General features: G+C 42.7%; 1 protein-coding gene across 1 annotated transcript; it reads right to left on the bottom strand.

Moving 5' to 3' along the window:
* Nucleotides 1-15211: 15211 nt before the first annotated feature.
* On the bottom strand, nucleotides 15212-18607 carry KCNJ11 (potassium inwardly rectifying channel subfamily J member 11). The gene has a single exon (XM_010127554.2). The coding sequence runs from the start codon at nucleotides 18475-18477 to the stop codon at nucleotides 17275-17277; it is 1203 nt and encodes a 400-aa protein (XP_010125856.2). The 5' UTR covers nucleotides 18478-18607; the 3' UTR covers nucleotides 15212-17274.
* Nucleotides 18608-23990: the final 5383 nt, after the last annotated feature.

The raw sequence follows: 23990 nt of genomic DNA, 5'->3' as shown, positions 1-23990 counted from the left end.
ACCAGTTCCAAGACAAAGATGCAGAGATTTGGTTTTGTACTTGGCTGGGATTTTGGTAGGAGGATGAAGGGGTAAGATTTGGTCAATGTTGTACAAATTCATATCCTCCAGTGCAATATATGTAGAAAAAAAAAAAAAAGCCCCGCTCCGTACTTTGTATAGATTAGTTTTTAACTGGATTAAACTGAAACTCAACGCAGTGACAGCTGTCTAGTCTTTTATTTTAAGCGGTGGGAAAGAGGTGGGTTTAGATTTTATCTATATGCGCAACTTTGTATTTCTACTTAGAGGCTCTTCCTGTTTGCCCTCCACTTTCTGCTTTCTGGAAAGATGTGAAAACGCGTTTATAAAAAGATCTAAGTGTCTTGTGTTCTTTCCTGGCACCAGCTGCCTTGCTGCAACAGCTATTCACTAATCAGGTACTTGAATGCTCAATTTTCTGTATTCATAAAAATACAAACCCAACTAATCAAAATGCTACTGCAACAGCATTACAGACTCTTGACAACAACACACACTTCCCTGACTTGTTCAAATTAAAAAAAAATCCCAGAGAAGGTGAAGCACTCACAGGTTTAGTAACAGACTTTTCTATAGGTTGCTTTCTCTTTGCTTACAAATTTTGCTTTCAAAGACAGATGTCAGCCACTGCCAGATGTCAGAGGGGCTATGGCAATGTGTCTTTTGGGGAGATCCACAGCACTTGATGCCATATGCAGACACATTAGAATTTTCCATTTTGTAAATGTATCTTGATTAAGAAAAATTTGATGTATGGTGACATTTTGTGAAGAAATGAAGCTCTGAGCTTTGGATTGTCCTTTGGTAATTTCTGTAAAAGTAGGGAGCAGATGGCAGGAGCTGTCCCTAAGGTTGACCCCGGAAGTAATTTCTTGTTTATATCCTCACATATCTTTTCTTACTGAAATTAAGAGGTAGTTGTACCAAGGTAGTGAAATAAGAATCCCATCTGAAAACTTAGCAACACTCAATGTAGTTTACTTACATTTCTAAAAATCAACTGTTGGTTTGTTTTTTTTTTTCATAATGGAACACAGGGAACTAGCTTGAGTCCTATTCTTTACACATCCACAGATAGCAAATATCAAAACCATCTACAGTTACGTAATGTTTTCTAATGCCTTAAAAGCTGTACTTGCCAGAATCCCTTTGTATCCAATAGTAACACTTTTAATAATTATATTACCCAACACCATGCTAAATAACGGCCTCCATACTTGCTTGTTTAGTAAAGTACAGTATCAATGAGGGAAAGTAATCCTTTTCAGAGATACCCAAGTTTCTAAACCTGGTATATTTTCCAGTGACAAATGCAGGGATAGAGCAGCGCTACAAAGTTGACCTCTCCATTCTTTGCCCCTTTTCCATCAATTCAAGCAGCTGTTAGTCTGAATGACTGCACAGCGACTGCTGCTCAGTCTCGGTTGCAAATATTGTATTTACTCAAACATTCATTTCCTTAACACGTAACAGCTCACAGCTGGTATCTTCTAAGAAATGGCCCGTACAGACATTTCTGTGTTGCAGAAGGTGATGGTGCACACAATACGTAGAGTTTCCCCTCTAATATCTCATTTCACACCCTCTCTGACTAGCCTATCTTTGCTGTTAGTACTACATTAAAGAGGACTTCAGTTTTTGTGCTCCTTATGACCGGTGACAGTGGAGAAAGTAGGACAGAGGTGCAGGCAGCCCTCCACCTCCACTGTGCATCATACCAAGCTACCCTGCTGCACAAACTCAGAGCCCACCTGGGAGGAGAGGATGAGTTATTCAGCCATGGAGTAGAGTCCTATGCAAACTTGTATGTATGGAAACTTCCACAGTTACAGAAAGACACTAGATACTCCAGAAACAATGAGTGAAGTTCCTGAGCCCACACCTATTCTACAAGCTGTGCAGACATTCTCAGTGCATTTAGTACCATGGAGAAGTGATGCAACATCTGCTATAATGATTTTTCACATGATAAGCACGTACAGTTGCATACCATTTCTTCACTAGAGGGAGTCTAAGACAAGGATTACTGAGCGGTTCCAAAAGCCAATGAAGAAACAGAGTGGTGGCATAATAAGATAGGATGTTGAAAACTGAATGATCCCTCAAAAGCCAAACAACAGCTGCCATGTTTCAAAGGGGCTTTTTTTTTTTCTTCTTCTTTTGCAAGAATACATAATTCTTACATTATGCTGTTTCCTTTTGGAAAAGACCTTGAAGGTGCAAATGAACCCTAAGCTAATGGTGCTTAGTGGATGAGGGGAAGGCTGTGGATGTTCAGCAAAGCCTTTGATACCGTCTCCCATAGCATTCTCCTAGAGAAGCTGGCAGTTCATGGCTTGGACAGGTGTATGCTGCAATGGGTTAAAAACTGGCTGGATGGCCAAGCCCAGAGTGTTGTGGTGAACGAAGTTAAATCCAGTCGACAGCCGGTCACAAGTGGTGTTCCCCAGGGCTCAGTATTGGGGCCAGTTCTGTTTAATGTCTTTATCAATGATCTGGATGAGGGGATTGAGTGCTCCCTCAGTAAGTTTGCAGATGACATCAAACTGGGCAGGAGTATCAATCTGCTGGAGGGTAGGAAGGCTCTGCAGAGGGACTTGGACAGGCTGGATTGATGGGCCAAGGTGAACTGTATGAGGTTCAACAAGGCCAAGTGCCAGGTCCTGCACTGGGGTCACAACAACCCCATGCAACACTACAGGCTTGGGGAAGAGTGGCTGGAACACTGCCTGGCAGAAAGGGACCTGGGGCTGCTGGTTGACAGCTGGCTGAACATGAGCCAGCAGTGTGCCCAGATGGCCAAGAGGGCCAACAGCATCCTGGCTTGCATCAGGAACAGCGTGGCCAGCAGGAGTAGGGAAGTGATTGTGCTCCTGTACTCGGCACTGGTGAGGCCACATCTCAAATACTGTGTGCAATTTTGGGCTCCTCAGTAGAAGAAGGATGTTGAGTTGCTGAAGCACATCCAGAGAAGGGCAACAAAGCTGGTGAAGGGTCTGGAGCGCAAGTCTTATGAGGAGCAGCTGAGGGAACTGGGATTGCTTAGCCTGGAGAAGTGGAGGCTGAGGGGAGACCTCATTACTCTCTACAACTGCCTGAAAGGAGGTTGTAGGGAGGCAGGTGTTGGTCTCTTCTCCCAAGTAACTAGTGATAGGACAAGAAGAAATGGCCTGAAGTTGCAGGAGGGGAGGTTTAGGTTGGATATCAGGAAATACTTCTTTACTGAAAGAGTGGTCAGGCACTGGAACAGGCTGCCCAAGGAAGTGGTGGAGTCACCATCCCTGGAGGTGTTCAAAGAACATGTAGATGTGGCACTCCAGGACATGGTTTAGTAGGCAGGGTGGTGTTAGGTTGACGGTTGGACTTGATGATCTTGGAGGTCTCTTCCAACCTTAAGATTCTATGATTCTGTGATTCTATGCTCTTCATGAATCAGACACCTCTGTACCATGCTTGATCCCAAGTACAGTACACCACAATATGAGAATCAGTTGGTATTTAAAAACCCAAGATACTAACCAGGAAAAGATACTGTGTGCATTTATAGCTGGAAACCACAGCCCTTGTAGAGTAGGATCCTACATGTTAGTGAAATAAATAAGGCAGTGCTGCACTATTTCTGCCAAAACAGCTGGAGGAAACAGGATTATACAGATGCCAACTCATTGTCACTGCTGATGCTGCTCAAGGAGCAGCTCCTTTGGAGGTAGCTGGTAAGTTTGTTTATATCAGCTTTTTTCCCCAGGAATTCTAAAAGTAAAAATTGCATATATCAGAGCCAGCTTAGGGACGCTAGTTCATTCAGTCTCTGAAGCTCCCAGGGAAGCACAATCACCTCTTAATAGCCAAGCAAACTGATAAACATAGAGATGTTAAATACGCAAACTGGGCTAAAGGAATAGGGTGTTGTCATGAAGGCATGCCTTATGTTTTTGATCAGAGTTTCCATGAATTTCTAGTTTAATTGTCTATGTATGTTCAATGTTATGCTGCTTACGAGCCTTAAAGCCATGGCTCAGTTTCAGCTACAATAGTTTTATAATTCTTAGTCTAAATACCCTCTTTCTATGCATTTTATTTTTTAGCAAGGAAAGAAGAAAATTAAGTGCTGTAAATGCTTATTGATTTGTGTTCACTGAGTATTATAAAATTATCAAGAACTTACTAAATCACATACACTATTCAAGGTCTAAATAAGTATCTGTATTTTAACTTTCTACTGTATTTCCAGTACTCAGACAAGAAAAATAACCAGCTAGTCATCTGTCCCGATGGGTAGATTTAGTTCATCTACAGGTAATTGCAGCATCATCAGAATAGTCTTTATTAATTTATCTATTAATTATTTACAGCTCCCAAGTTGCATTTTAGTTGGCTCAACCTTTCGATTAACAGCTGCCTGTCTTTTGGCTGGACTGATTGCTTTCTTGTATATTAAGCACTATAAACCACATAAGTGGTTTCAAGAGTCTAAATTTCTATTTTGATTATATTACAATTTCTACATTGAAAACTGGTTTTGCAAATGATTTTATTATAAGGCTAACAGGAGAGATGAGCAACTACAGCCAGCACTGGAATTCTGCTTACCACTATCGTGATCTTTAGCCACTGCTCCCAGAAGCAATGCTCAAAATGTTTTTGTTCCCATTTGCTTAAAAGCAACGTTTTTCATTTGGTACTTCGGTGGCTGCAGGCAGGCTGGAGATTGCGAAGACCTGCGCTGCCTGGACGGGGGCCGGATCCCACGACCGACTGACTGCGCACACGGCACCAGCCTCACTGAGGGCCAGGGATCATCGGCCGGCACCAAATCCATTTGGTCTCTGCCAGCTTATAGATGTAACTCCCAAACAGCAGCTTGCAATACTGTGTCATATCTTGATAAAATTTAAAGAAATCTGGTGATTTGCTTTTTAGCCCTGCCAGTGCTGGATGCAGTGCAACGTTTAATGGACATGCCAACTGCTGTAGTCACTCACTTTAACTTGCAGAGCCCATTCCTTCTTTCCTGAAGGAATCAAACTCTATAGGCATAAAGATGATGGATAGCTCTCAGAAGATCCTTCACAGATGCTGAAGCTAAAAACAAAGGCTCTCTTGATGCTGGAGACAAAACTGTATTGCAAAGAACCCAATGACATTGACACGACCATGCCGTGCAGTTCACTGCTGGCGTTACACATTCAGAGAGAACTACAAGGAAACCCTATTCTCTTGATTTGCAAGGTGACTCTTTTATCCTGTGTTCTTTGGGCAGTATGTTTATGCTTTCCTCTTCAGTTCACCTGAAAATATGTGGAGAGGACACGCTGCCTTTAAACCTGTGTTAGCTGTGCCGTGAGTCAGACTCACTTGGAGTCTGCTCTGGGGTGAGATCAGTGCAGCTGTGTCTTGGCCGTCCAGCTTTATACACACAGACATGCCAGAAATAGAGAGTTTCGAGGGGGCTGAATCTAAGCCGCAAGAAAAGTACTGCTCCTGATAAGATTTCATGTGCTTTGTCATGAACTACCTTAATAAAGTATTAAAAAAAGAAAAAAAAAAAAGCATTCCACCTAAATCTGATTGTCTCAATGTGAGGCATCTAGAAAAGTGTTCCAGATATAGATCTAGTTTGAGGTTTAGATTCAGCTTGCGAAAAAGAGCTAGCCTGAGAATTTCCAGGTGTCCATAGCATGTATATTCCTGCCTACCCCACTGGAAACCAGGGAGCCTAATCCCTGGAGCAGACTTGGCAGTCTCTATGTCTTTGAAGCTTTGAAGGTTTCAAGAAACTCTTATCCAAAAAAAAAAAAAAAAAAAAAAAAGAGAGAAAGAATAGCTCTTGGAGTTTGTAAGTATTTTGCTGAGTAAATATTTTTTTAATAGGATGACACTAATACTTTACAAGAAAGTAAATAGATTGTTCCTCCTGCAGCAGGGAAAGCACTCGTACTCCACAGTTCAGCATCTTTTAAATTGTGCTGGCATAGCTGTTTTGGGGACTGCGAGAAGGACTAGCAAGGGGAAGCTGTGAATTTAATAAGCCAGGGAAAATGTAATAACATATGTAATTACATGTTACATTTGTTACAGAAGCCCTGTAGCTGGACAAGTACTAAATTATTATAAATAACTACATTTTCATAGCCAGAGGACTAGAGGTTTGTTGTGTTTAAGCTGTCAAAAGAATGTTTTTTCTTATTGTATTCCTCACTGAGACTGGATTGCTGTTTCCCATATAAATAACCAAATATATAAATACCAAGACTATAAAGAGCTAAATAATCAAGGTTGTCTGCCCTCCTTTTCACATCTTTATTTGCTTATCTAGCATTAGCAAATTCTGTGTCATCTCTCTGTGTCTGTGTGTGTAGAGTAAGGGATTTCTGCCCCGCAGAGGTTCAAATCCAGTGGATTTGGAGGAGGCTGTAATCAAGGATAACATCAGACAAGAGCTACTGGGCAACTCAGACGACTGTTTCTACCTACAATCTGTGCTTCAGGTAACACCTACACCTTTCATGTTTGCCAGAAAAAATCGCTTTAAAAGTAATGTACTTTTGGAGAAAGTACTACTGGAGAAACCCATCACAAAAGATATTTCTAAGGGCTTCCAGGTATGTATAATACATCTGTGGGTCCTTGCACTTTAAGGGCAGTACAAAGCACTATTTGATGTAACTTGAGGGGAAAAATAATTTTGTTTCAGGTTTACAGAGCCATTTGGGACAGGAAGGTGTAACTCATGAGTCACTGTGCAAGCATGATTCAGCCCCAGGAGACCCTGGCTGTAGCTTTCTATTGAATTAGTGCCTGCAGCGCATATATCCACTTGGCATGTTATTTTTACCACTGGGAGTCTCTACAAAAATTCCAACAAACTGGTATAAACAATGGTTGAATTTAACTCAGATTTTTCTTTCCTTGAATTTGTTTATTTCAAATCAGTGAAGAATGTTATATTCCCCACTATGAAATTTGCAAGAGGTAAAGTGGCATGTAAAAAAACCCAAAAGCCAAAATTGAGATTTTTGTTATATTTAATCCAGCCATTCCACCACTAGTTTTATTTCCAGGAGATAACCCATCTGACAGGAGCAATTTCACTTTCCCTCTGCCCTCTTAACCACAAGATGCAATTTCTTATTTATCCTGCTGTAAAATTCTAGTGGTGAGAAAGCAATATAGATTTTAGATTTCCTACCTGAGGAGTGTTAGCATCAAACCCTTGTCTGGGGCTTATTTACCAACTAGTTTCTCATCAAACTATTGATCTTCTTTGATTTTGTAGGATGTAAGTAACACAATATTTTATTTGGTGGAAGTGATGGTGAACGGGCTGAAAGCAGCCTGCTCCAGACAAGTGTTTAATTGCTATCACATTGAGAGGACTGACACTTTGATCTTATTCCTATTGCCAGAAAAAAAAACCCACATCCTTTAACAAAGAGCAAAATGTCTCTCTTTTAATATATGCAATATGACACTCTGTTGTATGTACATAAGTGCAGTATCTTACTGAGTTCAGTATCTTATTGAGTTCACTGAACTCAAAAAGCAGCAGGTGAACACTTTTTCTTCTGTTGCAATTCTTTCTTTTGTAATAATCTCTCCTGGCTGAGCGTCCCAGGAGTATTTTACTGCAGCAGCTTTTTAACAGAAGACTCTCTCTCTTGTTTTGGCAAACTCTCCTGTTGTCTCTGAGATAAGAGAAATTTCTACACAAACCACAGTCAGTAAGACTGTCTGTCTTGAACTTTCTGTATTAAATTTTCCACTTGACATCAAGAGTTGTATGTATGTATCAATCAGAGCCAAAAGACTGGACAGAGTTACATGAAGCCAACCAAGTAATAAAAACTAATATTCCAGAAAATAGATTCTATTTTATATGAAAAAACTACAGGCATCTGACAATATTAAAATATTTAGATGTGAGCTTTTTCATCCAGCAACTCAGTGCTGTGTAGGACAAGCCTTTCTACTCCAGCTTGCAGGTGAACTCTATTGTTTTATTATTGTTTGTTACCTCTTAGAAGTTAGTTTAAATGTGGATACTAGTTGGCAAATACTCAAGCTTCTTTAAGTGTGGCTGGATGATGGAGTTAGACACCCCACAAAGTTATTAGGGATACTGGAGTCTTACCTAAAGAGGATTATAACTTTAAGGAAGTATTTCTATATGTCAGAATAATGTGAAGTTACTGAATTTTCCATCCCACAGTTATGCACTGAATGAAGTATAGCTACACCCTAAACTTTAAAAATGAACTAACAGAACCTTCCCCCTGTATCTCACTAAGGATCAAATCAAACCTCTCAACTAATGCAGACACATAATTTTTAAAATGTAAACTGTTTTAGAAAAATGAATGAAATATGAGTGCCAGCACACCATTTTACTCAGGCACTCTCTGAACTGCATCCAGATTTTTTTAAGTCAGTAAGAAGACATCTGTTGAATTTAGCACACTTTGGAGTAGTGTCTCTGAGAGTCAATGTGAAAACCAGTGATGACTGAACATTGAGTAACGAGAACATACTACTAAAAAAGTTTGTGAACTACTGCAAATTTGGCAATACTTTTAAATACAAGTTTGTGGATTTTTCTATGGATACATTAACTCCCTTTATGATAGGTCAGTACAAGATTATTACTATTATTTATAATTGGATTTCTTCCTACTTTGTAGAAGAACCTAACAGGGCTGCTAATAAACTGTCTCTGCAAATCAGAGCTATACAGAACCCATAAAGTATCAGTTGTAAAACAGAACAAAATTCTAAAGGCCATTCTGATAGTATCGTTCCTGAGCATGATTCTCACCCTACCAGGCAAACATTACGGGAAGGTACGACAAGTGACAGGATGGCTTACGCGCAGCTGCACAGCCCTGTATCTCCTACAGAACTCTAGTTTTGGGATCAGCAATGTGTGTGTAGAGGGGGAAGAAATAGGCAGGATATCTATTGCCCACCGCTGCTGAAGAAGTTGTCCCCAAGTTCATACTAGCAGCTGTTGAACAAAGCCCTTTGTGATACGGAAGTCAGCTGAAGGAGGCAGTCCAGGCAGAGGTTCACAGAGATACAGCAAAGGTTTAACACACAACAGTTTCACACTGGGCCTGTTCAAGGCCCAGTCCAAACAAGGGCAGTAAGCAGGCAGGGAGTCTTCTTATTTATACTAGCCTCTTCAGGTAGTTGTTCAATGTTACAGAACACCAGTGAAATGTGAAAATTACAGGTTTTCTAGTAGAACACAACCACTCAGCCAAAATGAGACATTTTTGGAGTGGCTTTGGTGCCAAGACCTTTATCCTCTTCTCTCTGAAAAAAAAATAAAATAAAAGATTCGAGCCAAGAAGCAGTTACCATTTTGAAGATTTTTTTTTTGTACCACACATCAAAAGTCTAGCGTGGCTGTGACACTTCAGTGCTGTGTATGGAGAAGGAACAGAAAAGGGTGAGTTCAGGTACCTGGTTTAAGGGACTATTCCCAATTGAGGAAGAAGTAGAAAATAAGGACTCTGAGGATGGATCTGGTTTCATTGCCTGCGTAACTTTCAAAACAGAAAAACAGAGTGAAAAATGTAGGATCAGATGTGAGGTTTCTACTGAAGATAAAACTTTTGAGGAAACCTACATTTTAAAAACTTGATTGAGCTCCACTTAACAAAGGAAATAAACTCTCATCTGTGAAGACAGATCTGCACGTAACAGTAGAAACACTTGTGATACCATTGAAATATCTTGAATGCTAGTACTGTAATTTAAGAGTTCTATCTGTGGATCACAGGGCTATGGCATGCTGTGGAACTTTTTATTTTCTTTTTTTCTTTAAACAGATGCTGTTCAAGAATGCAACATAAGTGACATACTTTTCAGGCTATGTACAGTAATGAACAAAGTAAGCAGAAAAAAAAAAATCAAATTAAGAAATAACAACTTTGCCACAGTTAAAAAAAAAGGAAACATGAAAGAACAACCTTTCAAACTGAATAACCAAATATCACTATCAAATGCATTTAGCAAAGCAGGTAGATTCTAAGTGTAAAGATTTCAGCTATGGAGGTTTAGAAAACACCCAATAGAAGAAAATCTGTGAGAAAATCATAGCTACCTCCTACAGAGAGATTTCTAAACATATATACTGCCTTTGGAAAAATATTTGTTTACTGCCTGCAATTCTAGATAAATTCCCAGCAAGCATGAGCTTTCTCCGTGGCTGGTGAAGCCAGACATTAGTTCTTTCAAATCAAGCCACCCACATGTATTCAGTGATCAGCATGCCCACAGAGTGCTAGCCATCTTCTAAAACATCACTGGGGATGGCTGCATGGGGTAGCTTCTTTACCCTCAGGGTCAAAATTCACCACCAATTTACATAAGGAAGCTGCTCCCCAGGCACTCTGCCCCAACAAAATCCATACATTTTGCAAGAAGAACACTCCGATCTTCCTGCTCATCTCACTGCTCCTCCTCTCCACCCATCCCATGAAAGAAGAATTATCTTGATAACTTTCTTCCTCAAGTTTTAAAGCTAAAGTAGAGATAACAACACTCTAAAAATGCCTCTGGAGCAAAGGCAGTGTGTGCAAAATCTTGTCCCTGTTACTTGTATGCAATCACCAAGAGACAGAAAGAACTTAGAATAATGAATCATAGACTCATTTAGGTTGGAAAAGATCTAACACTGCCAAGTCCACCCCTAAACCATGTCCCTAAGCACCATATCTACATGTCTTTTAAATATCTCCAGGTATGGTGACTCCACCACCTCCCTGGGCAGCCTGTTCCAGTGCTTGACAACCCTTTCAATGAAGAAATTTTTCCTAATATCCAATCTAAACCTCCCCTGGCACAACTTGAGGCCGATTCCTCTCATCCTATCACTTGTTACTTGGGAGAAGAGGGGGACACCCACCTTGCTACAACCTCCTTTTAGGTACTTGACAAAGAGGGCAAGCTGACAGCTGATCCCAGACCACAACACAAACATTCAAGTCATTCAAATGCCTCAGCATATAGGATTATACAGTATACAAAAGGGCCATGTTCTCTCACGCTAGAGAAAAGGAAATAAAACAAGATTTTTACCCACAAGGCTAGAAGGAGTTCCCAGGAGATGCTAAAGCAGCAGGAGACTTTTAACACAAAATATGGGGAACACCATCACTGTTGCAGCAAAGGCACCATCAAGAACTACTTAGATCAGCCACCCACCCCATTAACCTCATAGTCCCAAGCCTAATAGAGAAATCCTGGTGCTGATGAACTCCCTGGCAAGCTCTCTTGCATTTAAAGGCCCAGGTTTTAACATGGGGGCCTGATTTAAAGCTCACTGAAGTCAAGGGCTGCTGCTGGCACTGATGCTCACTGTCAGTCTTTGTGCCTCAGCTCTGCTCAGGGATAACAGTATGATGCCTATAGCAACAACAATGCTATTTATACCCTGTGCCTACCTTCCCTTGCACAGAGAAAACATAGACGCAAGAACAATAAGCAGGTATTTGCCACTTAAAACAGCAAATGAACAAGGAACAGGGACGGAAGGAAAAGGATGGCTCCCACCTCCTGCCACAGCACGTGGCAGCCCTGCTCCCAGCTCAGGGGCTCCCCACCCTCATGGCAGCAGGGGGACGGGACGGGACGGGATGGGACGGTATGGGATCGGACGGGACGGAACGGGACGGGACGGGATGGGATAGGATGGGACGGGATGGGATGGGATGGGATGGGATGGGATGGGATGGGATGAGACAAGACAGGATGCTTAGTGCCTCCTGTCAGGGCAGGCCCCAGCTCCTGCAAGGAAAAAGGAGACATGTCGTTCTGCAGGGCCAACATCATAAGGTCTCTGGGCCACCTCCAGTTCGGAGGGGATTGATTATTTAAGACTGCTCAGCTTTGCAATAAGGGAGCTGGTTAGGACACCTCTCAGAGTTGCCATCTGCATTTAAACTCACTGAGTCAGTCAGGCACAAATGTTGACAGGGGCAAGTGGTGAAGAGGGGCTGCAAGTTTTGATTTTTGAAAATTACTTTGAAACTGAGTCATTCCCCTGTGATGCTTCTTCAGAGTCACACTCTGTATTAAAATACGGGCGTAAGCCAGAAAAACATGCAGCATCCTGTCCCCTGCAGGCACCCAGCAAGTGCTAAGAGCAGGATGGAGGCAGCGGTATCTGCAGCCTCTCAAGAATGTCTTCTGCTCTTTTAATAGTCCTCCTTGGGGTGGGGAGGTGGTGGGGGGAGTTGTGTGGAGGTTTGTATCATGTATCTTTCTCCTGTTGCTGGATCAAAAATAGTACACTGAGTCATTTATTACAGGCAGTTAGACAGTCACTAGCCATGTTGAGCACACGTCCCACCGCCCGCTCTGGTCCAGCTTACCCAAGGCTCCTTCACACAAGGGTCTTCTCACCTCAAACAGCAGCTTTACTCCAGTAAGGCTAGCAGTGCTGATCAAATCCCTCTTTCTGCTGCAGGACACGCTTTCAGCAGGCTGGCAGATGACATCTTTTGATCCAAAAATCCACTGAAATGGGTGCGAATTTTTCTGCTGCCTTGGGTCAGGTCTGTTGGGTTTGAGATGTCCACCTTGGAACGGGGCAGCTGACCCTGGATGAACACAGGGCCACACAAGAACATGGACTGCAAAGAACATTGACCCTGCCCATTTTTAGTGGCAACACCAGTATGACTTTGAGCATAGGGAGACAGAAAAGTGTAACCAGAGAGCCTAAAATGCTGTTATTTTGAACCTTCTCTTCTCCCCCAACCCTAACCTGAAGAGCTAAATCACTTTCCCTTCCACAAGGACGTGCAAAAGGACAAGGACGTACAAGGAATCACTGTGAAAGTTGCAAGCTTGGCAATTTCACAGAGGTTTTTGAGTTCCTAAGGTCTATTTTATGTTTGTATTTTACTTCTCAAAGCACTCTTGTGCTTTATCCCAAATCAAAACAATCAGTGCTAGCAGACTTACAGTAACATATAAAGAAAGACTGGAAGAGAAAGGAGAACATGAAGAAACAAATTCAGTTTTCAAAGAATGATTAATTATTCATTAGACTGCTATTATTAACTATTAATAAATAACTAACCACAAGAATCAGTTGCCACAAAGCCCTCCTAAAACTGCTTCCAACAGGGCTCTGTTGTGACTTGTACCTTGCTCGACGCGCAGCAATATTTACCCGCTGGATTGAGCAATGCTGATCATGCCCAGCCTGCCGTCTCGCCTTACAGGGCAGACTGAATTTTGACATTGACCCTGTTGCTAATCTGTGCAGCATGTAAACCCCGGCCTTGTGAAAGGCTTTTATACCAGCCTCTTATATCTGCTTTTTAGGTCTCTGATCTTTCACCTCAGCATCATCACACCTTTGCTGGTGTGAAGGGCTTCAAAGGAAAATAGCTTATTACTTTTTTGGCATTGTCTTCCCACTGTGTCACTTGTGGACTTCAAATGTATTTATTTGGTGTCCCTGATCCTCTTTTGCCTTAATATGCAGCCTCTTGAGTTTACTTCTGGTTTGTATCTATTTTACAGGGAGATTTTCCTACTGAACTGCACTGCTAAAATAGTATACTTGTCCTGTGCCTTGAGGGATAAAGAGACACAGCCAAACCTTGTTATACTCTAATTTTGTACACGTATGTCACTTGATTGCATTAGGAAATGCAACATGAAACTGATCTGCCCAGTGGCTATGTTCTCACCAGCAGGCACTACAAGTATTTTAAAACTATGGCATATAACATCAGTGTTTTCCAGCCTCTGTTTCTGATTAATAAGCTCTGTGATCCTGCTGTCCAGCCAAACAGCCTAACAAACTCCCACCTGAGTGCAGTGACCTATCAGTGACCATCAGTGTGACCTATGAGTAGAAACTGATAATGGTCTCCAGACTCCACAGCATGTGGAAGTCAACTCCCATGGACACAGTTGGTTCCACCACACCCTAAATTGAGCAACGGGTCGCTACAAAACCTACAGCTTCGCTCTTCACGTGTCCAGGTCCTCCCCTGGGTCAGGGCAAGCTTTGAGCTCGTAGCCCCCAGCTTCCCTCACGCTGGTTTCTGTGCAGAGGAAATACAGAGGGGTAGCTGCGGCGGGAGCCACAGCACACTCCCCCGGGCTGCTCGGCAGGACCCCAGCTGCAATAGCACCTACCAAAAAGCAGACGTAGGCTGAAAGAGAAAGTCCAAAAGCCCACTCACTTCGGACTTCAACACAGCATTTGCTCATTGCTAAGAATGAGGCCTTTTCTACGTCAAATAATAGCACTGACACCTTCTTCAGAACCTTCCTCCAGAGAATGGGGGTGGGCAGCATAAGTACAACTTTAAGAACAATTTCAGATAGTTGTGTTCCAAAATACTTTGTAGATGACAAAATGAAAGGATCCTCACAAGGAAGCAATATCCCTAGTCCAAAAGAAATATGCTTATTCGTCCTTGCTCTGCCCCTGAAGTGCTTCTGAATATTTTAAATGGTGAAAGAAAAGAAGAATTCAAAATTACAAGAATCCCAAGATTCCAAATCCCCAACACTTTGCTTGAAATAATTAAGTATAGTGATTTTAATAGTACAAATCCTGCCTTCCTTGTAATATTATGATGCCTATTTATTGCAAGACTTCAGAATCTTAGGCAGATTCTTGTAAAAGAAGTGACATAAAAGGTGGTCCTGAAAGCAGCCCAGTGAAGGCAAGCTGTTTCCTCCCATCTTTCCCCTGCCATCTCACAGTGAACAAAGAGAATCTTCTACCTCTTTGTAGCACAGATTTCCCTGAGGGAAAAAGAGGCTTGCATCCGTTCCTGAAAATAGTTGCATGGTAGTGCTACTGAAGTTGCTTCACATTTAGGTCAAATCTTGACAAGAGCTTCAAAATGCTACCAGAGCTGAAGAGGTTTTACGTGAGAATCTTGAGGTGTATCTTAGACACCAAAATAAGGCACTAGGGAGACGACTGAGAAACCAATGATGTCAAGTCACTGGAAAGACAACACCAATATTTTATCCATGACTCTTGTAAGAACAGAGCAGTGGTCTTGTGACAAGTGATAAAGAACAATGAACTTTCAAAGGAACAAAGGTGTCTAGGAGATGCAAATATCTCTACTGTAAGTGTCCCTCCAAGGGGTGATGGAACAGAGGCAGTAAAAGGGAAAGCCGAAAAATAAGGTGACAATTAGACTCAGTGTTACAGAAGAAATTTAATCATCAAAGGCATTTAATCATTCCCTATCTTTAAAAATAGGCTTTTTTTTTTTTATTATTACAACTGTAAAATAAATCTTTCCAAATTTTCTTTGCTGACTACTTGTTAATGCTAGTTTGACTGTCTTTTCATTGTGAAACACATCCCACATTTTTAGAGCTGTTCACAGAATAGTACTGCTGTATTAGGAACTTGGAAAATGAACAGCATTCATTCTCTTAACTGTCAGCCTGATAACACCGACACAGCTCTTCATAAAACTGAAATACATAAATATTGAAAATGTAACTACTATTTTATCATTTTAAAACAACCTTTGATTTTACCCAAACATTATTTAATTTTATTCTAGATGCCTGAAAATATGCCATAGTCAGTATGAAAGTTTTGTCACACTTAGGAATGAGTTTGCCATATTGTTACGCTGACAAGGCATCAAAAATTTGCCATATTATTGCCAACACAAACCATTTCAGGTGTCTGTCGTGAATTACATAACACACAAGAACTTGATACTAGAAGTTCCCTGAATAATTGAGCTAGAAAATAGCTCAGGGCCTCTCTGCACAGCTCGTGCAGCTTGTGCAACCAGGTGTTAGGATCAGTGCTGTAATGCTTATTTAGGTTTTATTTGGACAACACTGTCTTTTTAGTTGAGTGGCAGTCTGCCCCATTAACAGCACACTAGTTAATGCTGCTGCTATCTCCCAATAACCCTGCACAGAAATAAATTTGTGCTGTTACTAACACCCCCAGACAGAGGATTTGCAGGAGTGTGCTAAGGGGAATTGCTCCTCCTGTCACTCTGCAAGTGAGGGAGTGAATATGGCTCCTTCATGCTTGTCGGTAAATTGCAGACCTTGCATTCAGCTGAAAACCAAGGCAAGCACCGGCTGTGCAGGGAGGTCAGGATGTAAATGGAAAGGAACCGCTTCCTCGCAGAGCATGTTTTGTGACACAGCATCCCAGAAGTGACCACGCTGTTTTACACATCCCTCCTTTCCCTAAACACAAAAACCTCGTCTTCTTCTAGGGAAAGGAGTGAAAGGTTTTGCCTACTGCATGCAGATATAATTTCAGCATTTAGCATTGCCCTTCCATTTAAAATATCTAATTCTATTTATATTCCCTGATTATCTAACAGAATTCACTCTGACCTAAGGGACTGATTTATTTTTTTATCATGTATTCTATTGCCATTTGGTTGTGTGTGTGTGTGTGTGGGGGGGTATATTGCTTCTCTTCATTTAGACAATTAGAATACAGAATTTTTCCTATTTATAATTAATTTCTATTGTATACTATATGGTACTCTTTTTAAAGACAAAGCATTGCTTACTATCAAAAATGTACAGTCCAAAAAGGTATTCCTGAATATTTTATTTTGGAAGTGTAGAGGGTTTTAAAATAAAAGTAAATATTCAAATACATTTCATATTGCATGTGGTAGGAGTGGCTCCATACAATACAATATGGATGAAGCAAATCTGGCAGTTATTTTCTTTGAGACACAGAATATAGTACATAGACACTTCCAGATCTGGTCTTGTGTCATATATAGCATTGCCTGATTCTTCTGTTATCATTTAAATCCAGCGTACTTTATTAATTATTAATATTTCATTTTGCTATATTGATTGTTCAAGTTAGAAAAAAACAGTGAAAAACTACTGACTTTAGGACACTGCAAGACCCTAAGTACTGCAACCTCTGAGGATAAATATACATTTATTTTTTGAGCCAATATGTCATTACCTGCAGATTAGTCAATGCAAAATGATCGTGCAATTAAACAGGACAGTCTGAAATGAAATTTAAAGCTGCAGACCATGATTTTCTTACTCCCAGTGCTGCTTAAAATTGCTCACACTTTTAAAAAAATATAATTGGCTTTAGATTTATCCCACAATAAATAACACCAGAACATACCTTGTGCTACCAACCTGAAATAAAAAAAAAAGTAAGAGGCCACCTCAGTGTTTTAGTTTATGAGATCTTTCAGACACAAAGCCCTAACAGAGTTTCCCAGTGAAAAGGCATCAGGAAGGCTCGTCGCTTATGGTAAACTTGGGCTTTAGCTTGACAGACCTCTTCCTTATTGTGCCTTTAGGGGACAAAGGCATGGTGTCCATAATGCTCTTGTCCTCCTCCAGCTGCCTAGCAGTGCACGAAGGTGTGGGCACTTTCACCGTGTTGCCAAATTTAGAGTAGTCCACAGAGTATCGCCCATCTTCCTCTGCAACGATGGGCACAAACCTTTGACCCCAGAGGATTTCATCCGCCAGGTAGGAGGTTCTGGCTTGAGTGGTGATGCCGGTGGTCTCCACCACCCCTTCCAAGATGACGATGATCTCCAGGTCCTCGTGGTGGTGAAGGTTCAGGGGGGAGATGTCATAGAGGGGGCTGTTCTTGTCTATCACGTGGTAGATGATGAGTGGGGAGACGAGGAAGATGCTGTTGCCCCCCACGGGGTTCTCCATCTGGATGTCGATCTGGTTGAGGGGCACCACCTCCCCCTCCAGGCTGGCAGTCTTCTTCACCACCTGCATGCGGATGGTGGCGCTGATGATCATGCTCTTCCGCAGGTCACCCACCCGCAGCATGAAGCAGAGCTTGCCCTCCCGCAGAGCGATGACCGCATGCTTGCTGAAGATGAGCGTCTCAGCCCGGCGGTGGGCCTGAGAGGTCTTCATGAAGATGCAGCCTAGCATGATGGCGTTGATCACTAGCCCCACAATGTTCTGCACGATCAGCACCAGGATGGCTGCTGGGCATTCCTCCGTCACCATGCGTCCCCCAAAGCCGATTGTCACCTGCACCTCGATGGAAAAAAGGAAGGCGGAGGTGAAGGAGTGGATGCTGGTCACGCAGGGCACAAAGCCAGCTGGAGCCCCTGCTGCCTCCTCTCCAGGGTCACGCTGCAGCCGGGTGCTGTGATCCAGGTCTCCGTGGGCGAAGGCAATGAGCCACCAGACCATGCCGAAGAGCAGCCAGCTGCAGAGGAAGGACATGGTGAAGATGAGCAGCGTGTGAGGCCACTTGAGGTCCACCAGGGTGGTGAAAACGTCCTGGAGGAAGCGTCCCTGCTCCCGGATGTTTTTATGGGCCACGTTGCAGGCACCGTTCTTGCCCACGAAACGCGCCCGCCGTTCCCGTGCGCGGTAGCGGGCATGATCCGGTACATCCTCCGCCAGCCGGGTCAGCACGTACTCCTCGGGGATGATCCCCTTCCTCGACAGCATGGCTCCCCGCCGCCGCTCCGCTGCTCAGCGCCGCCCCATGCAGCCACCGCTCCGCCGAGGGCGGGAGGAGTAGTGGGGGTGGAGGGGGGGACACGGCGGGGAGGGCCGCACCGCGCCGCGCCGCCGCAGCCCCCGGCGTAGCCGGCCCCGGCAGCGGGGAGGCGGCGGGGTCCGCGGCGGCCACTAGGCGGCACCGCAGAGGCCGGGAGCGGTCGAGCCCGGGAACCGGCGTGTGGGGCCGGGCTCGACCACTGCCGGCCTCGGCGGTGCCAGCCCCGAGCCGCTCCCGGCCCCGAGCCGCTCCCGGAACCCTCGGCGAGCGCGAAGCGGAGGGACCGGGGCGGCTGAGGCGTTCCCGCACGCGCCTCCGCGTAACGGCCGTTGGGCAACGGGCACGGCGGGAGGCGGTTAAAAACGGTTGGGCGCTGCTCCTCAACGTCGCCCGGTGGGAAGGGAAGGGGGAAGCCGAGTCCTGGATTGCTCCCCGGTGAGCGCTGGGTGCTTTTCTCTATCTTTTTACCTCACTTTTTTTTTTTTTTTTTTTTTTTTTCTTGAGGAAGGGGGAGCTCAGTTTTCAGGCCGCGATGGTGTGAGCGATCCCCCTTTTCCCCAGAACCGATTTCTGTAATTATTTGTTTGAGCATGGATTTGCTGCCAGTACCTGGCTTCCATTAACAGCTACTGCTTCGTGGGATGGTGTGATTTCAGGCTGGGTGATTATTGAGTGAAATAGAAAACAAAATGGTGCTGGGGATTTTTTTAAAAGGGAAACCTTTAATGCAAAAAAAAAAAAATCCTGAAATTCACCTATGTGTCTTTCTGAAGTAGGAGGAAAGCATTCATCTAATGAATTGGGCAGGCAGTGGTAGGAAATTTGCTTGAAGAAGCCAAGGCCAAGGATGTAACAGCTAAAGAGAGACCTGGAACTAAAGGGCCTCATTCCCACTTAAAAATTTGCTAGAGTTATTTAGCCTGGACTAAGGAAGGACTTTTCTGAAAGAAGGAGCTTATGAAATAACGTGAACTGTAATGACAGCTGGCTGCACAGGAAAATGTCTGCTATCCAAATAGCAGTAAAAGTTGCAAAAGAATGATCCATCCCAAAATGGTTGACCCACAGCAACGAGAACTTCCAGACAGACATCAAAATCACCAGAAGAGGCCACAGAAGGAGGCAGGGAGCTGGAACCTGTGTGTGGCAGCATGATGTCTGTGTGCATATAAATGCATAGGTGTGCCTGTGTGTAAGGATGTATCTTTGAGACAAGATGCGTTATTTAAAAACACTCTGATGTGACTGCTCCACTCTTTAGATAGCAATGTTGTCGTTCCTCTGTTTACTTACTCCAGTTAAAATATTTTGTTTCTACTTCAGTTTAGACACAGAAGTTGTAGAGTTGCCAAAGCATCCTAGGTTATTCTGGATAAGAAGTTTTTTCTCTAGCGCCAGTGGATTTATGATTGTATTATTCTAATCATAGTGTCCATGGACTTACCCTTCAGTTTTGGTTCCAAGTGCTTTGGTACACGTTGTAAGCTGTTATTGGCGTTGATTGCCTGAGCAAGGCAATGGCCCAGTTGGTGGTCGGGAGCCAGCCCATTGGGGCTGAAATTAACTTCCACCCCTACAGCTACTTACTGTGGCCCACCTAGGGGTTTCAGAGTAGTATTTTTAAAGTAATCACTCTGAGGTCTCTAAGCAGTCATTACAGGTCTTGTAATTAAACGGTTATTATTCCTTTAGACTGTTTCTACTTTTTGTGTATGAATAGTTGCATGCTCTTGGACACATCCATCCCTTTTGGAGGGGTCAGTTTCCCAGTGCTCCACAGTTTCTCTTCTTCTGGGTCATCTTTCTTGCTGCTTTGATAAATAAAATGACAAGGTGAACTGCCAGCTGGTGGCCAGGCCACGGAGCTTAGCCAAAGATACTTCCCTTTTCTCTGTATCTCTTTGCTAGACATTTTTTCTGTGCTTGCTGTGAATATGTCACACCTACACTTTTACTTTGTTAAGTACATAACTTATGTATACAATTTAACTTTAAAAATATTGTGGTTGTTCTACTTTTCTTTCTAAACATTTTCTAAAAAAAACGAAATGGGTGAAGTAATTTGAAGATTTACTTGTCAAAGGTGTGGTTCTCCAGCTGATGGCAGCTCATAGCTAATTCCATCATTTCAGAGTGAGCATAAAGAGGCTCTACAACACCACGCAGTTCATTGGTAACATTTCACACTCTTCTGCAGAGATGGAAGTATGTATTCAAGAGGCAGTCATGCCTTTCCTGCCAGATTTCCTTACTCTTTTCTAGTCGTTATCTTATTCTGTACCTTTTCCTCCAGAGGGCGGTAACTACATGAATGTAGAATGAAAAAGAATGTGTTGAGGAAGAGTGTTTTAAAGGGAAAGGTAAATTGCTTCCTAGTCTAGTGCTGGGAACGACCCATGGAGCTTGCTACAGCAGGGGCTGTTGCATGAACATGCTCACCATGTTGGTTTTATGAATCCTGAACTCTATAGAGCTAGAAGGGTGTTCCCTTGTTTCTGCTTCTGTTCTTTATTGGGACTGTCATTTGCCACTTCTTTTCCTTCACCTCTGAGCACTTGTTGGCTGAGATGGGACAGCGAAGCACGTGGCTTCTGCTGAAGAATTTCTAGAGCAGAATAAAAAGAAGCCCTGTCTTTGTGGATCAAGTGACAGATACTTAAAAGAAAAAAGTGACAGATCTTCTCAGTGAGCCAACATATTTGTTTTAAGAGCTGCTCAACAAATTGAGCTCACAGGAATGAACAATCCCATTCTGTAGTACTGAATCATGAGGGGTGAGTTTTTCACCCACAAAATAGGTTTTACATTTCAAAACTCACCCCTGCCACAATGTATTATAATTTTAATGGCTATCAAGGAAACTATTACTACAACTGTTAAATTAAAATTTAATTGGCACCATGGCATTACTCCACCTTTAGAAGGAGACCTTTCTTTCAAAGGTTACACAGTGTTAGCCTAACATGAGTTAAGCCTCACAAATCACCTTGCTGTACAAGTTGTTAGACAGAAGAAAAGAAATCAGAGCTGGTTATGCAGACCCACAGGAGAAGGCACGTGCAGAGCTGGGAAGAAGGCTAACGTAGCAGGTGTGCTGTGCTTCCTGGCCTCTGGAGGAAACAGCATTCCCTTAGAAATAAGTAGAACAGGATGAAATGGCCACACTAAGACAAGGGGATAGATGCTATAAAGGTTTGTTTGTGTTTTTTTTTTTTTTTTGTATAATAGGAGCATTTATAGAAAGTAAACAAAACAAACCCTGATTGTATCTGCATGGGCAGCCTATCCCACCTTTGGGACTGAGCTGACTCCCATCCCAGAGGAAAAATGAAAGTTTGGAGATGGCAGCTCCCCTCAGCAGCTTCACATGGCTGCTCTGGGGCTGCATTGCACCCATTTTAGTACAGCACTTTGCTTAGTAATGCTTCATCGCCATGCAAAATACATTTGTGAGCCTGATATAATAGCAGCTCCTTGAATGCCTATCTCGCGGCAACAGGTTTAATGACTCAGGTAATGGCAGTGAGTCTCCCACTACAGGATAATTTTTTTGGATACTGCTTCTGGTCACTGGAGTTAGAGGGCAGAAACTCCCTGGGATTTGGCCCCATATAAACAAGAGTAGGTAAAATGTACATAGGAAATGTGAAGTGCATTCTGTCCAAGCGGTAGCTAGGAGGGCTCCTTATTCACACATATATCCAGCAGTGTGGTATCATTAAAAAGTTCTATAATCGTTGGGTATGAACTAACTCACTTACTGTACTCTCCTGCAATGCTGCTTTGTGAAATATAAGCCCCATTTACAATGGAAACATATGATATTTGTACTTTGGGTTCTTATTTCTTAATACTGTGAGATATGATAGTCATCTTAGTGATATGCTGTGTCCTTTACTCCCTAGTATTCCTTTCCAGGTAAGGTTGTCAGAAGCTTATGGAATAGGGTCTAGTCCAAATTGCAGCTTCAAATCCCAGGCACTTTATTAAAAGCATATGAAACCTCACTTCTCTGTATCTCTCCTCTTGCCATTAGGATTTAGGATCTTTCACAGATGGTTGCAAAGCTTCCGAGGATCTCTCTCTCTGCAGCATGAGTTTGTGATGTCCTGCAGGTGGTGTTTTCCTAAGCCTTTACAGGATGAGATCATGCCTTAGACCAGTGCTGGGCAGCTAGGAGACAGCACACCCAGTAGCTGTAGTAGAAACCTGCTCTGCCCTCACTGTGCCCTTCTGCTACCCTGGAAGGATAGTCACCTGTCTCCCACTTCTTCTCTCTTAGCCCTAATAGCTATGTGGTATTCGAGGGTGAAAATACACCAATCGTTCTGCAGCTATTTTTCCTTTGAAGCTGCCCAGCTAAATGATTCCTTGGAGGAGGAGACATCTCCCAAGTGCACATTTTCTCTCTTCAGCTGTAGTAGGCAATTATAGAGCTCATGCGTTTTATCTGCATAACTGTATTCTACCTCCTCACTTCTACCGTTGTTCATCCTGCACTCTCCTGTTGGTTATATGTTCTCTGGCCCCACTTTAATGCCCTTAGGTATTGCACAAATAACAGCAGGCAGATGCTGCAAATACTCTGCTGTGGAACTGGTAATACTACTTAAACAGCAACAACAATTCTTTGTTTTTCCTTGCTCTCTGCTGCAGTGTAGAAGAGAAGCAATGCATTAAAAATATCACGTATCCCATGAGAAAACTGAGATGTCTTTTTCTAGAAAATAAAGCCTTTAAAAAACAGATCTCAAATTAATTGAGCAGGCTAAAGAGATTTGAAAAAGAGAGGTGTTTTCTCAAGTGCTAGGAATTATTTAAAAAAGGGAAGAGGACAAAAATGGATGTAAAGCCAAAGTTGCTATAAAAGAGTAGCAGTGAGTAATTCACTGTAGCCTTCCATTCGGTCATTGACATTCTGACCTCTTAGCAATTAATAAATCCTGGACCGATTGTCACAGTGAATCAGTAGGGCAGGGAGTTGTCCAGCCAAATTAGGTTAATTTGAGTGGTTACGAGTTATCTTAATAAATGTATGTATATAATTTATTGGTAAAGATCACAGTGAATCTAGAAACAGTGTTGACAGTGGATGAAATATGTGAGACTAGCAGACGATGAGTCAAGCTCTCATGACTCTGAGCTACAGTGAAAGGTTTAATGTTTTTTATTTACCAGATTCGGAGGGATGATTTCCAGATGAATTGGTATATCTGTACTGGTCTGGAAACAGTGTGCATTGAACACTGATACTTCATCACAACCTGCCTCCTCATAGTTTCCTCACAGTTTGGGAGAGAGTCTGCCACAGTCCTGTTTGAAATCAGTATATTATGATTCGAAGTGGGTAAAGCTGAGAGAGCCTAAGAAAGACTAAAGGAATCAAATTGTGATTAATTTCTAAAGGGTATTAAAGGAGAGACCACAAGACATATGCAGTATCAATAAACCACAATATAAA

The sequence above is a fragment of the Chlamydotis macqueenii genome, chromosome 5, assembly GCF_036417535.1.
Source record: "Chlamydotis macqueenii isolate bChlMac1 chromosome 5, bChlMac1.mat, whole genome shotgun sequence".
Taxonomy (NCBI): domain Eukaryota; kingdom Metazoa; phylum Chordata; class Aves; order Otidiformes; family Otididae; genus Chlamydotis; species Chlamydotis macqueenii.
The sequence above is the reverse complement of the archived record's forward strand: the minus strand, read 5'-3'. Positions and strand labels throughout refer to the sequence as shown.